The sequence below is a fragment of the Lissotriton helveticus genome, chromosome 9 (assembly GCF_964261635.1).
Source record: "Lissotriton helveticus chromosome 9, aLisHel1.1, whole genome shotgun sequence".
Classification (NCBI taxonomy): Eukaryota; Metazoa; Chordata; class Amphibia; order Caudata; family Salamandridae; genus Lissotriton; species Lissotriton helveticus.
The window spans coordinates 926856461-926870457 of NC_136070.1; the positions used below are offsets into that span (position 1 = coordinate 926856461).

Consider the following 13997-nt stretch of genomic DNA (forward strand, 5'->3'; position numbering starts at 1 on the left):
TCCTGCTTCCAGGAGATCCCTGTATCCCAGCATGCTCCTCATTCTAGGAGACACCCGTGTCCCTGCACGCTCCTGATTCCAGGAGATCCCTGTCCCTGCACGCTCCTGATTCCAGGAGACACCTGTGTCCCTGCAGGCTCCCAATTCCAGGAGATTCCTCTGTCCCTGCATGCTCCCAATTCCAGAAGACCTTTGTGTCCCTGCATGCTCCGATTCCAGGAGATCCCTGTGTCCTTGCACGCTCCTGATTCCAGGAGATTCATGTGTCCATGCATGCTCCTGATTCCAGGAGATCCCTAGTTCCCTGCACGCTCCTGATTCCAGAAGACCCCTATGTCCATGCACGCCCCTGATTCTAGAAGATCCTTGTGTCCCTGAACGCTCCTGATTCCAGGAGACCCTTGTGTCCCTGCACACTCCTGATTCCAGAAGATCCCTGTGTCCCTGCATGCCCCTGATTCCAGAAGATCCCCGTGCCCCTGCACGCTCCTGATTCGGCAAGACCCCCGTATCCCTGAACGCTCCTGATTCCAGGAAACCGCTGTGTCCCTGCACGCTCCAGATTCCAGGAGATCACTGTGTCCCTGCATGCTCCTAATTCCAGGAGATACCTGCGTCCCTGCATGCTCCAGATTCCAGGAGATTCCTGTGTTCCTGCACGCTCCTAATTCCAGGAGATTCCTGTGTTCCTGCACACTCCCGATTCCAGAAGACCTCTGTGTTCCTGCACACTCCCGATTCCAGGAGATCCCTGTGTCCCTGCATGCTCCTGATTCCAGAAGATCCCCGTGACCCTGCACGCTCCTGATTCGGCAAGACCCCCGTATCCCTAAACGCTCCTGATTCCAGGAGACTACTGTGTCCCTGCACGCTCCCGATTCAGGAGATCCCTGTGTCCCTGCATGCTCCTAATTCCAGGAGATACCTGCGTCCCTGCATGCTCCAGATTCCAGGAGATTCCTGTGTTCCTGCACACTCCTATTTCCAGGAGATTCCTGTGTCCCTGAACGCTCCTGATTCCAGGAGACCCCTGTGTCCCTGCACACTCCTGATTCCAGAAGATCCCCGTGTGCCTGCACACTCCTGATTCCAGGAGCCCCCCTGTGTCCCTGCACGCTCCCGATACCAGGAGACCCCTGTGTCCCTGCACACACCTGAGACCAGGAGATCCCTGTGTCCCTGAATGCCTCTGATTCCAGAAGATCCATGTGTCCCTGCATGCTCCTGATTCCAGAAGATCCCCGTGTCCGTGCATGCTTCTGATTCTGGGAGGCCCTTGTGTCAATGAACGCAGCTGATCCAAAGAAACCCTGTGTCCCTGCACGCTCCTGATTCCAGGAGACCCCCGTATCCCTGCATGTCCCTGATTCCAGGAGACCCCGTGTCCCTGAACGCTCCTGATTCCAGGAGACCCCTGTGTCCCTGCTTGCACCTGATTCACGCAGACCCCCGTGTCCCTGAATGCTCTTGATTCCAGGAGACCCCTGTGTCCCTGCACGCTCCTGATTCTAGGAGATCCCTGTGTCCCTGCATGCTCCTGATTCTAGGGGATACCTGTGTCCCTGCATGCTCCTGATTCCAGGAGATCCCCATGTCCCTGCACACTCCTGATTCCAAAACACTCCTGTGTCCCTGCACGCTCCCGATTCCAGGAGATCCCTGTATCCCTGCATGCTCCTGATTCCAGGAGATCCCTGTGTCCCTGCATGCTCCTGATTCCTGGAGATCCCTTCGTCCCTGCATGCTCCAGAATCCAGGAGATTCCTGTATTCCTGCATGCTCCTGATTTCAGGAGATTCCTGTGTTCCTGCACGCTCCTGATTACAAAAGACCCCCATGTCCCTGCACTTCAGCATAAACGCTCTGGTCTGCCATGACCATGAACCAGGACCACAGACCCGGTGTAAGTGCAGTCACTATGGGACTGAGAGGGAGGGAGGGTATCTGAGTAAGACTTGGTGTGGTGGGGGAAGGGGAGTGACAATACTAATAGGTGAAGGTACAAAGTGGAAGAGTGTAAACAATATAAAATCGTTACAGTGTAAGGTTTTTTGTTGGACCCGCACCAGAGGCATCTCTTCAATCTGAATGTACAGCTTTAAAATCAAAAGGCCCATGTTCACCTGTTTTAGCACTATGACTTCGAAAGAACTGATCACAAATATGCAGAGTCTCAGTTTTGCACAGGCACTTACCACCAGTTCTGAGCTAATTGAGCTTTAACACACACAAACAAGCATTTACAATGCAATGGTTTCGCCTTTTGAAAAGTTAGAGCTATTGGCATTGTAAATGACAAAATTAGTATTTATGTGTTGGTTTTGAAAACAGATAAATAAATGGCATTGTCATTTACAATGCCAATAGTTTAATCTCTGGCAAATGCCACTCATCAAGCTGAGACACTCAGCTGCAGTCACAACTGTGGTTTGGAAAAGACACGGACACGCTGGTAAGTAAATATAGTGTTACTGGAAATTACAGCACGCATTAGTCAATTTCCTGGAAGAACCTCGATTCTATTAACTACCAGCAGGGTACACGCTGTTTTTGACCGAGCTGACATTTTTGGCCGCATTCATAAGTGATGACATTTGTAGTGGTGGCCTCGGGCGAATTATTTGGCTTTGTAAGCGAAAAATGACAACTGGCCCCAAACGCCAAGTGTTCATCACATGGTGATAATCACAAGGCGATAATGAGCTGAGAAAAAAAGCAACGACAGAATGGATAGAAGAGCAAATTGGATCCCCTCGATGTCCCCACCCGGCCCGTCACTCCCCACGCCACATGACATGCCAGCGCCGCAGAATAAAGTCGGGCTTAGGCTGAGTGATTCATGTCAAGCACTGCATGACAAGTGACTGACTGACTCCGTTCCAGCCCATGTGTCCGGGGGTCCGAAGTGTCTGGAATCTCAACTTACACCCGGTTCCACTCTAGTGACGCGCTTCAGTTGTCCACATGTTCTATCAATGTGCTACCCATACAGTTTTGTAAATCACCGAAACATCACCTAGGTCAATTCAGAGCGCTAAGATGTGACAACCATATGTTCGTCTAAATTGGCTTTTTTTAAGATATCTCATATGGAAGGTGTTCAGCTATGGTGACATGGCAAGATGCAAACATCAGAAACCAGCTAAACCCTGCCACCTCCGTGCAGAGCCCAGACTATTCCGGATTCCACCACAGCCCATTCTGAACAGACTGTGGGCAGTTCTTTGCCTAACAAAATAATAAAGCGATCTATCTACATAACCTCAATCACACACCACAGCCCAAGCAAACTCCCAGAAAGTCACAGAGCAAGATGTTGAACGACGCCCACAGGCACAAGGTGTGCACAATAACCTTGATTACAAGCAGGGTGGGTTTGTACCTCCAGCTACTAAGCTCACACTAGTGCACTAACCACGCAGAGAGATTTCACAAAAACTTTCCTCACGTCTTCCCAAGTAATGATTTTGCCAGAACACCACAGTTGCCCCAGAAGCTGAAGGAAACGCACAGCTCACCACAGCAACGGGCACACGGACAGCGGGAGGGGGGACGGCACAAGGACAGCGGGAGGGGGGCGGCACACGGACAGCGGGAGGGGGGACGGGCACACGGACAGCAGGAGGGGGGACGGGCACACGGACAGCGGGAGGGGGGACGGCACACGGACAGCGGGAGGGGGGACGGGCACACGGACAGCGGGAGGGGTGACGGGCACACGGACAGCGGGAGGAGGGACGGGCACACGGACTGCGGGAGGGGGACGGGCACACGGACAGCGGGAGGGGGGATGGAGGAAGGCAGGACAGCAGCAAGCACTCACCAGAGGTCGGGGCAAATGACAAAATAAAAGGCGGCCAAAAAAAAAAAAGGAAACGCCCACCGCCGCAATGACGTGCTAAAAGGGGCAGGATGAGAAAAAATCGCCGGAACGCCCACGAGTCGCCTCGGTGAATGACGGACAGATCTCTCTTCCAATGGCTAGCCTCAATTTATTGAGCTAGCCAATGGAAGAGAGAGGCGGACCTAAGGCCACACTGTTTCTAACATAAGATTTCGCCTGCGCGACACGCTGCTGCGCAGCTTTCGACAGGCGAAACCTAAAAAGGGAACAATGACTCCATCCGCGACAAAGAACACCCACCAAGGGAAACCGCAGGATAGGAACTCACCAACCCTTAGAGACCGTTACTGCCAGGCCACAGCGTAAAAATGAAAACAAAATATGAAAACGCATCAACTCCAGACAAGTCGACATGACAAGCAGGACACAAACCCTCATGCTGAGAGAGACAGTGGCACCAGAGGCACAGAACATACCATTGAGGTATAGCTCCGTGGTAAGTAACGCAACCAAGGGAGGAAGATCCACACCTGTAACAGTACTCTCATGTAACGTAACTGGTTCAATTGAACAGTGCTCTGACACCTTCGGGTAAAGTCAGCGCATTATAAGAATGCATTAAAGAAACAAATAAATAAAGTGGAAGAGCCACGCATAAAAAGCACAACTGACCGCACCAGGACACAGAAAGACCAGCAGGCAAAAAACATAAAGACAGTGCGCCAGACCTGAAATATGCAGAAAGCCAAACCCCTAAAAATAAGGAGAGGAGTAGACCAAAAGCACAGGAAGTAGAGCGGCAAAGCCGAGACACGATCCGGCAACCCCAGCCACAGGGACAAGTACACTAGCCACTAGGCTATCTTCCAGCTCACTCACATGCATGCATAGTGCACAGAAGTATGCAGGAACAAAGGGGAAACCAATACCCACAGAGCGGGAAAAATAACCCCAGGACAGGAGAAAGGCGTACACAGACTCATGGCCGGAACCTGATCCAAAATCCCCAAAAGGAGAGTACGTGGAATCCGACGCACAGCAATGGGACACCAGTGCCCAGCTTAGAGAAAATGTCATATGTAACAAAACAAACGGGAAGCATTCATCAGAAACGAGAGCCCCTTCCAACAGCACTCGCCCACTCCCCTGACAAAAGTAAACCAGAAACGCAGCTGGAAAACTAAGCGGAGCGCAGGCGTAAGTGCAAGCTCCAACCAACTGGAAACACCGGAGGCTACAAGCATGAAGGAGATAGACAAGAACCCCACACAGCCCACAAGCCGCACGCCGACAGCCAGAGGCATGGGAAAATATGCGGCAACCCTTGGGACCGGGAACGTCTGAGGCAACTGCCGCAGAGAAACCGGGCCAGCAAGGTAAGCCCCCCCCCCCCAGGCAGAGTCCACCCACGCCGGGCCGCAACCAGAGCCCGCTAAAGCAGTGCAAAAAAAAAGACCCCAAGTCGAGGGGGTGGGGGGGGAGGGGGGTGGAAAGCATACAGCAGCCCCGGGGAAGGCAGTGAGCGGCTTGCAACACAAAGCGGCAAAAATTATCACGAGGCAGGAGCCAAAGCAATTGGCGGGCAAAAGCGGCCCACGCACGACAAGCGCAGGCAGCCACTGGAGCGACATAAAGGGAGCCCTCACAAATACGAGGCACAATGCCCACAACCTCCCGCAGTGGGTACAACATTGCACTGAGGTACAGCAGCCGTCGCAACGCCAGCAGCGGGCCGAGAGGATGGACTGGAGCGGAATGCAAGAAACCCCATAACAAAGCCTGTAGCCCTCCCGGGGGCCGAAGGGACCCCGACAGAGAATGTATCCACAGTGCGGTCCAATAACCGAGAGGTGGGGAGGGACTCCCAGGGCTATGTGGAGCAGTGAGGCAGCCGAGCCGAACCACAGAGCCCGCTAAAGCAGCGCAAACGGCCCTAGAAGCTGAAGGAAACGTACAGCTCACCACAGCAATGGGCACACGGACAGCGGGAGGGGGGACGGCACACGGACAGCGGGAGGGGGGACGGCACACGGACAGCGGGAGGGGGGACGGCACATGGACAGCGGGAGGGGAGACGGCACACGGACAGCGGGAGGGGGACGGGCACATGGACAGCGGGAGGGGGGACGGGCACACGGACAGCGGGAGGGGGGACGGAGGAAGGCAGGACAGCAGCAAGCACTCACCAGAGGTCGGGGCAAATGACAAAATAAAAGGCGGCCAAAAAAAAAAAGTAAACGCCCACCGCTGCATGACGTAGGCAAAAGCCTAAAAATCTCGGGAACGCCCACGAATCTGCTCCGGCTATGACGGACAGATCTCTGTTCCAATGGCTAGCCTCCGTTTATGGAGCTAGCCAATGGAACAGAGAGGCGGTGACCAAGCCACATACTGTTCTCATTAGATTTCGCCTGCGCCGAAAAGCTGCGCGTTGCGCAGCTTTCGGCAGGTGAAACCTAAAAACGAGGAAAAACATTTGCCCTTGTTGGTCCCTGTTTTCTGCATTAAGGTAGCTACTTTTCCTATCAGCAATCTGCTACTTTCTTGGTGTGCTGAAAATGTACTGCAGTGACACAATGAGATAAACTTAAGAATTAAACACAATTCTCAAAGGGTCTAGTGTTCTTAATCTCTATTTTTTATTATTTTTTAAATTCACAAAAGTCTTCCAGTCACCCTTAATAGTTTTCTACACACTTTAGCATATACGTTTTATTAGCTCACGTTTACCCTGATCAGTGTATAGTGTCTAGAATCTGGTTCCGCAACAAAGCCGCGATGCAAAGAAGCAGCCACCATGTAAAACATCGATATAAACGTACACATTAACCAGTGCCAGGAAACAAAGTTCATTGGGTTCCATTGTGTTCCATTTTCAGTACCATTCGTATTGATTATGCTTTTAATAATTAACATTGTCAGTTATTAAAATTCTTTTCTGAAGTTGACTTTTTAAAAGGTGTATTAAATAGTCATGTTTCTTCAGCCAGTTTCGAAATGTGTTTCTGCTCCTGGGATCACTCTGAGATAGGTTCTTCTTTTGGATGAAAATCATTAAAATATGCACATATGAACAATGACTCAAGAGGCTATTGCTGGGCCCTCATTAGAAAGGTCAAAGTTACCTAGAGGGACACAGGTGAACTCTCCCCTGTCTAAAGAGCCTCTACAAGCTGACACTGTAGTTCAGCGGGAGAGGGCATTCAACTTACAAGTAAACACAGACGCCATTTTGACTAGGCAGGAAGTCACCTGGGAGATTCCTAGGTACCATCACCCATCTCTCTTGAGTCTGAGGTAAAAAGGGGAAATGGACAGTTGCTGCAGGGCTTCATATATGCACCACTAGGATAGGTTTTGCTATAAGGTGCTAAAGTGTGTTAGGTCTTGGAGATATGTTGCCTTCATGTAACGAAGAGATGACATAATTGTTTGCAGACCAGAAGGCGGATGTAGCAGTTATTAAACATTTTTGCCTACTCCTCTCACACGGATATTACATCATGTGATCAAGCCTCTGGCTAGAGGCGAAACGCGTCATGCGGACTTGCAGGGTGTTCATTCTTTGAAAATGAAAACAAAGCGCTGAAATTTGCACCAGAACGAGCTCTGCTTTTTCGTCCTTTGTTTATTTTACCAAGACGAGTCGGAGACGCGCTGGCGTCGGACGGAGAAATTGGGATATTACAAAGTATCCAGCTTTACCCTAAATTGTATAGTAAATGGTTGTTTATGTGCGTGAAGGTGTCCCTTCCTGCACATAAACAATCACTAATGGGGATTTGTTACTTCTATATGTGCTGCAGAATGCAGAACACACAGAAGTAACACATTGTTATTATTTAATGATTGTTTATGTGCAGGAAGGGACACCTTCCTGCACATAAACAATCATTAATCACATTTTGCTCTTTCTATGTGTGCTGCAGAATGAGGAAAAATAAAAGTATTTCTCCTCGTTTCACCATTCTACTGCCTGCTATTCAGTGGCGTTAGTTTTTGCGCTGCGTCAGATTTATTCACACCTCTCTGTAAATATGGGGCCGTGTCAAAAGCAATGGGTGTTGTGGTGGAACGCCCACAGCAACACCCATTGCACGCCCTTTCACGCTAAGAGATGCGTTTAAAGGGGCCTTATTTACAAGTCAGTGTTAAGCCACAAAAAGTGGCCTAAAGGTATTTTGTAAATATGGAGAGCGCCATATCGCCACCAGAACGTTGCTAAAAGTGCCATTCTGGTAGAGATATCCCCTTTAAATATAATCCTCAAAAACTCTACTTTGCACTGAGAACGTGGAGAATGTCTAATGATTCCAAGAGGAGATGGTGATATTCTATTTGATATGTGAATATGGTGGGCCATTGGAATCATGAGATTTTGAACTTCTATGTTCCATGTAATTATGGATTTGAATGTGCACCGCCTAATCCATTATATTCTGCAAAAAATGTGCTTTTAGCTCAAACAGCTCAAATGATACAATTCCCCTGCATTCAGGTACTAAAGAGGTGAGAACTCCAGCCAGATGGTGTTTAATATCACTAACAGATGTATGAGGAAACTGTTTTTGTCTACAACAGGAAATAGATATCCTACATATTACACTACACTTTAAATAGGGTGGAAAGAATGTTCACAAATTCACAAGGACAAAAACAGTTTACATCTCTTTAAGACCTGATGTCTTGAACCTTACAGTGCCTTGTAATGAGACCGTTACACAATGTGTACTGCACAGAACTGTTCTGCAATAGTGTTTCTTGAAGGAAAGGGGAGATTACTGAAACTTTATGGTACAAATTGGTGATAATTCGACACTGAGCCCCAAAGGGCAAGTTTTAAAATAAAACTAGAATTAGCTGACTAAACGAGGCACACCTTTTATTACAAGGTGTGTATCGATGTATGTTTATGCTTCACACAAATTAGTTAAACTATGGGAGGTAAAGAGAATAGTATTTTTTAAATGATGTACCTGTGTATCAATGCAAGACAAAATCATTAATTAATTGGTTTAATTGTGTAGCAATATCTATGTGTGTTGCTGACCTTTATTAACAGCTAGATGTTAATGTCACTTAACCTCTATGGAGCCGCTTGCGACCTGACTCCGACAACATCACTCCAAGCGTGGCCTGTCTTTCACACCCGTGTGGTCCTTGTGTCTATGTATGCGGACAGTGTCACACTATATGTCAAGAATCCACACAACATTCTGGATCCTTTGATCGGGGAATTCACTAGATTTGGGGGTATCTGGGATTACTATAAATTGGGCGAAGTCAGTGATCTTTCCGCTTATGGCAGAGACGGAGGAGTTCACCTCGGAGTTCTGGCTGGGGTGGGCAGACGAGCCAATGAAATATCTGAGGGTATAACTGAGTTGAGATCCTGATGAACTTTGGAGCACCAATTATGGTCTTCTGATGACTTGGTTGGAGGGGCGGTTGGAAACCTGGATGAAGCTCCCGTTATCAATGACCGGCAGATTGGCCATATGAAAGATGATTGTCTTACCCATATTCCCCTACCTGTTACTTAAATGTCCCACTGCAGCGGTGTTTCTGGTGACAACTCCGGTTGCGTTTTGTGGAGCTTGTGTGCACAGGAAAACAACCCAGGTTTGCGTGGGAGATACTTATGCTCCCCTTCGAGCAGGGTGGACTCTGAGCACCAGATATTGACCTATATCTCTATCGAGCGCAGCCGCAGTTTGCACATTACTGGCTATACCCTACAAAATTTCAAGCTCATACTGTGCTTGAACATGACCATGCTGCCCCCTGCCTCCACCGGATGGCACTTTACAAGACCACCAGACACCCAAAAATGGCAATTGACACAGTCGGATGCATAGTCTCTTTGCCCCTTCAATCTTGCTACTTGGACATCCCTCTTTTCTCATCACACTTGACACTGGTACTCATAGAAAATGGTGCCAGCTGCAACTCACCACCATGGGTGCCATCTATCCAGATGGCAGCTTCATTACACCGCAGCGGGCCCTGCAGGGTCCAGATACAACTATGCTAGACATGTTCACATATTATCAGCTGCAAGTGGCGGTCCATGCACTCCATTATTCCTTTCCTGCAGCAACTCCTACGTTTCAGGGCTTCGAAGCCATCCTTGCGAATCCTTCCCCACGCAAGCTCATCACGAGACTGTAGGATGGTATGGAAGAGGCGGCGGTGGTTCAGATCCCTGGTGCTAGACAGGCGTGGGCTGATGCCCTTGCTACTCCCATTTCAGAAGATCAGTAGTGTTCCTGTTGCACTCAGTCCTGGGCGCTCTAGCCCTATTACCGGCTGCACCTAGTGCATTTTAAGTATTTCCACAGACTCTACCGCACCCTGGAGCAGCTGCACAAGATGGGCCTTTGAGAGGACTCATGCTGCACATGATGCTCAGTACGATGCGTTAGTTTCTTACATTTAGCTTGAGACTACCTGTGGGTGGGACAATTCTGGCACAATGTCTTCGAAACCATTGCAGAAAGCACAGGTCTCCAGTTGGAGCACTCGCCTAGGGTTGCGCTGCTGGGGAATGTCAGGGAAGTTCCCCTGGAAAAGCGGAAGTTGACTGCACTCCTGCTTTTGCTCACTAAGCGGCAGGTGGCGAAGCACTGAGTTCGCCGCCCTGTGCCGCAACTGACTGATTGGCTCCAGGATGAAACTTAGTGTCAGGAACAACTAACTGCCTACTTGGTACTGTTGCCTCTGAGCAGTGGCAGCTCCTCCGCTAAGACAGCAGCCTTGCAGCTGCTCACACAGGAGCAGGTGGAGGAGTGGTTTGCACGCTCCAAGTGCGCATGAATGTTTGGCCAGCCGTCTCAGGCCGGCCAAACATTCATGAGCACTTTGCATGTTCTCCACTCAGGCTGCATTACAGCCTGAGTAGAGAACATGCCCAGGCTCCCACTGACTGTCTGAGCACCGAACCATGGCACTCAGACCAATCGCAACGCTGCTTTGCAATGTTGTGATTGACTATGGGGAGACTGGTGCTTCCTCCTTCCTGTTCTGGCCGGGATAGACAACGAGGGACGCGGAGGAGAGATGCAGAAAGCAGGTACGTTTTTTATATATTTCTTTACACCCCCTCACCCTCCACCCCAACACCCGATCGGTGCTGGCCGCCACTGCCCCTGAGGTCCCATCCTCAAGGTATTTGGTCCCCCCTGGAGTCATATTTGAGGAAAAGGGCTGAGGAGTGGGTGGAGGTCACTGCTACTGCTACGTACATGAGAGAAGCAGATTAGATGCCAATTCGCCTTGTCGCATGTGGAGCTCCTGTAGATGAGGCTTGAGTTCACTGCAGGATGCGCCCAAGTCATGCCTTCATGGGGGCCTGAGTGGAGTCACTACTACAGGATCCCCATCCGTTCCTGCCTTGCTGTGTGGCTTTCTCTCCCTCCTCCTAACTCTTCCCTTTCCCTCCTAGTCACACCGGAGAGAGATACAAACTTTGCAACTCTGCTGTTTAAACATGTGATCCGAGTAAGCTTTAAGATCTATTTGCACTGTGTTTTGGCATGGATTGTAATGCTGTACTTTGTATCTCTATCTGAACAGTACAAAAAAAAAGAAATTAGGAAAAAAATGCCACAGAACCTGCTGCATACTTGGTTGCATAATATGTAGCATAAGTTGCTTCTTTTAGTCTAATTCAGTCAACAGTGTCACACAGTGTTGTCTTGGGATACTGCATAATTCTACGTGTGCCTTCAGGTGACCCTTTTACTATGGGATATAACTCTGAAATGCTCACACCCCACTCATAGCCATCTCCCTCTCCCCTCACCCCTCATCTCCCCTACCATCCACCCACCCACGGAGGCGCCAGTCCCTCAGATCTCTGGGGAATTGTAATCTGAAAATTACCACCAGGCTACCACCATGCTATCCAAGTCACTGTCTCTTAGATCAGAAGGGCTCTCTTGCAGAGGCCTAACTATTATGAGTGCAGCAGATATAGTAGCAGTTGCACCAAGGCGCACCAGGGGTTCATAGAGCACCAGTTATGGTGGTCTTGTACAACCCAACCAATTTCCCTGTATTCCATTAAGGCTAGAAGCAATTTTGTACCACCACACTAAGGCACAGTGCAATTCTCACATTTTAGCTTGTTACTCCTGCTGTTGATGGGCTCCGGGGTGCAGGGCTCCTTGGAGTTTTCTGCCTCGATAGGACGGAAATGTGCAAGAATTCGAACAAATTTCGGAAAGTCGACGGAATCTCTGTAAGGAAACAAAACGCACTGATGAAACAGCAAGTTTCAGAAACTATGGGCTCAAGAATATGAATCTGTTGGCATCAGATTTAAGGATCTGATGTGCTGAATGTTCTATTACCATCAATTTTATAATGCACTTCCACCATTTGTACGCACCTGAAGTACTGTGAGCGTTTAGGAGCCTGCACTGGTCTCTTCATTTTCAAATACACACAGCAACTGTTTTGCAATATATAGGATAAAGCTGATGGGTAGCGAAGAATGGTCTGGTCAATGTATGTTTCAGTAATGACTTCCATTGGCTAGTGGGACAAGCATGATGTGTCCAACTCAGTGATGGATCTTTATACAGCATTTTGACCCTTGTTACAAGAGAGGGCTGCAAAATGGCTTGGATATTCCCCACCCCCGGAGTTACAAATTGGATCCTCAGGGTGCCCTTAGGAATGAGGAATTAGCAGGGGAAATCAGTAATTGCAGATTATTGTCATTATTTTAGATTTCTAAAGCGCACGATTGCCTAAAGAGGTGCCCTGGCCAGATACGGTCAGTCACACTCTAACTCACCATTATCTAGTAAAAAGCCAGGTTTTGAAGGATTTACTGAACTGGCCAAGATCTGTGGACTTTCGCAGCAGCATTGGTAGATTCTCTCACAGATGAGCTACATGCACCACAAATACTCCACCCCCAGCGCGAGAAAGTCTATATTTTCCTGAACCAAGAGACCGGCATCAGTTGACCTCAGCTGGCGTCCTGTTCAATAATTTCTGAGCTTATTCCTCAAGGAAAGAGGTCCCATCATATGTGTAGCCTTTTAAACAATGTCAAGCTACTTAAAGAGAATCCTCTTGCCTGCTGGTAGCCAATGGATCTGATTAGCCCAGTAATTCCACATTTTATTCTAATTTTCACAAAGAAATTTTGGCTGTCTTTTGCAGCCAAAATTTCCATGTGAAAATAAACACATCTGTGAATACAGTGAGCATCTCATAATTCGGCCAGTAACTTCTGTTATCAGCCGCATCCGAATTAAGTGGTCAGTCGTAGTAAGGGTCTATGCATATGGATGTGTGTGCCTTGGGACTTAGGGGGTGATTTATATGTTGGTGGTATGTAAACTATATCGCGACAGCAATGGGGTACACATTCCGCCAGCATGAAGGTCCGCCCGCCCGATTTAAATGTGGGTGGACCTTTAATTTTGGTCACGGGAGAGACTACTCTGCCTCCGCCTTGGCCAAACTACTCCGATGGCCCTCGGGGAAAAGGGCAGTTGGAGTTATACCTACATGTCCAGCTGCTCAATTTAGATGGGCAGAAATGTAGTTCTTTTTTTACTGTGTCTTATCTCTTGGTAAAACCTGACAGCAAGGAACAGTAAAAACATTATATAATGCTCCCCCGCCATGAGAGAAGGCTTCCATGGTGAGGAGAGCATTATATTTTTTCTTTACAAAAATAAAATCTCATTTCAGGAGAAATAAAAATTACTCTGTGCTACTGGGCTGAGTCCTGCTTATGCCGCCCCCTAGCACAGAGTAACATGCATTGCCAGAAACCACAGTGACGGTGGTTCCTGGTAATGGTTTTATAAATCACTGCTAGATTGGCGGTCATTTAAAAATCAGTAGGGGCGGCTCTCCACTATGGGGATGGAATAATTTACGCCATCCATCTGGCGGAATGGCGGGACGTCCACCAAGAAAAAAAAAAATCAACCCCTTAGCCTTTAGTTTTGATCCTCTGGTGCTACTCATGATTGTTACTACTCAGCCTTAGCTTAGATGTTCTGTGAAGAAGCCTCATTAGCCTGTTATATACCTATGATGCAATGCAGTGTGCATGTGGGTTTTGTTTGTTTAAGCTAGGTTGATCAGAACGATACTGACATGACTGCTTGTGATAAAATGTGGA

General features: G+C 48.7%; 1 protein-coding gene across 1 annotated transcript in view; it reads right to left on the reverse strand.

The window, feature by feature from the left end:
- LOC144782017 (calcineurin B homologous protein 2-like) overlaps positions 1-13997 on the reverse strand; it is a 129784-nt gene that overhangs the window by 63458 nt on the left and 52329 nt on the right. Inside the window, exon 4 of the mRNA XM_078661130.1 lies at positions 11963-12084. Coding sequence (XP_078517256.1) covers positions 11963-12084 — 122 coding nt within the window. The remainder of the gene's footprint in view (positions 1-11962; positions 12085-13997) is intronic.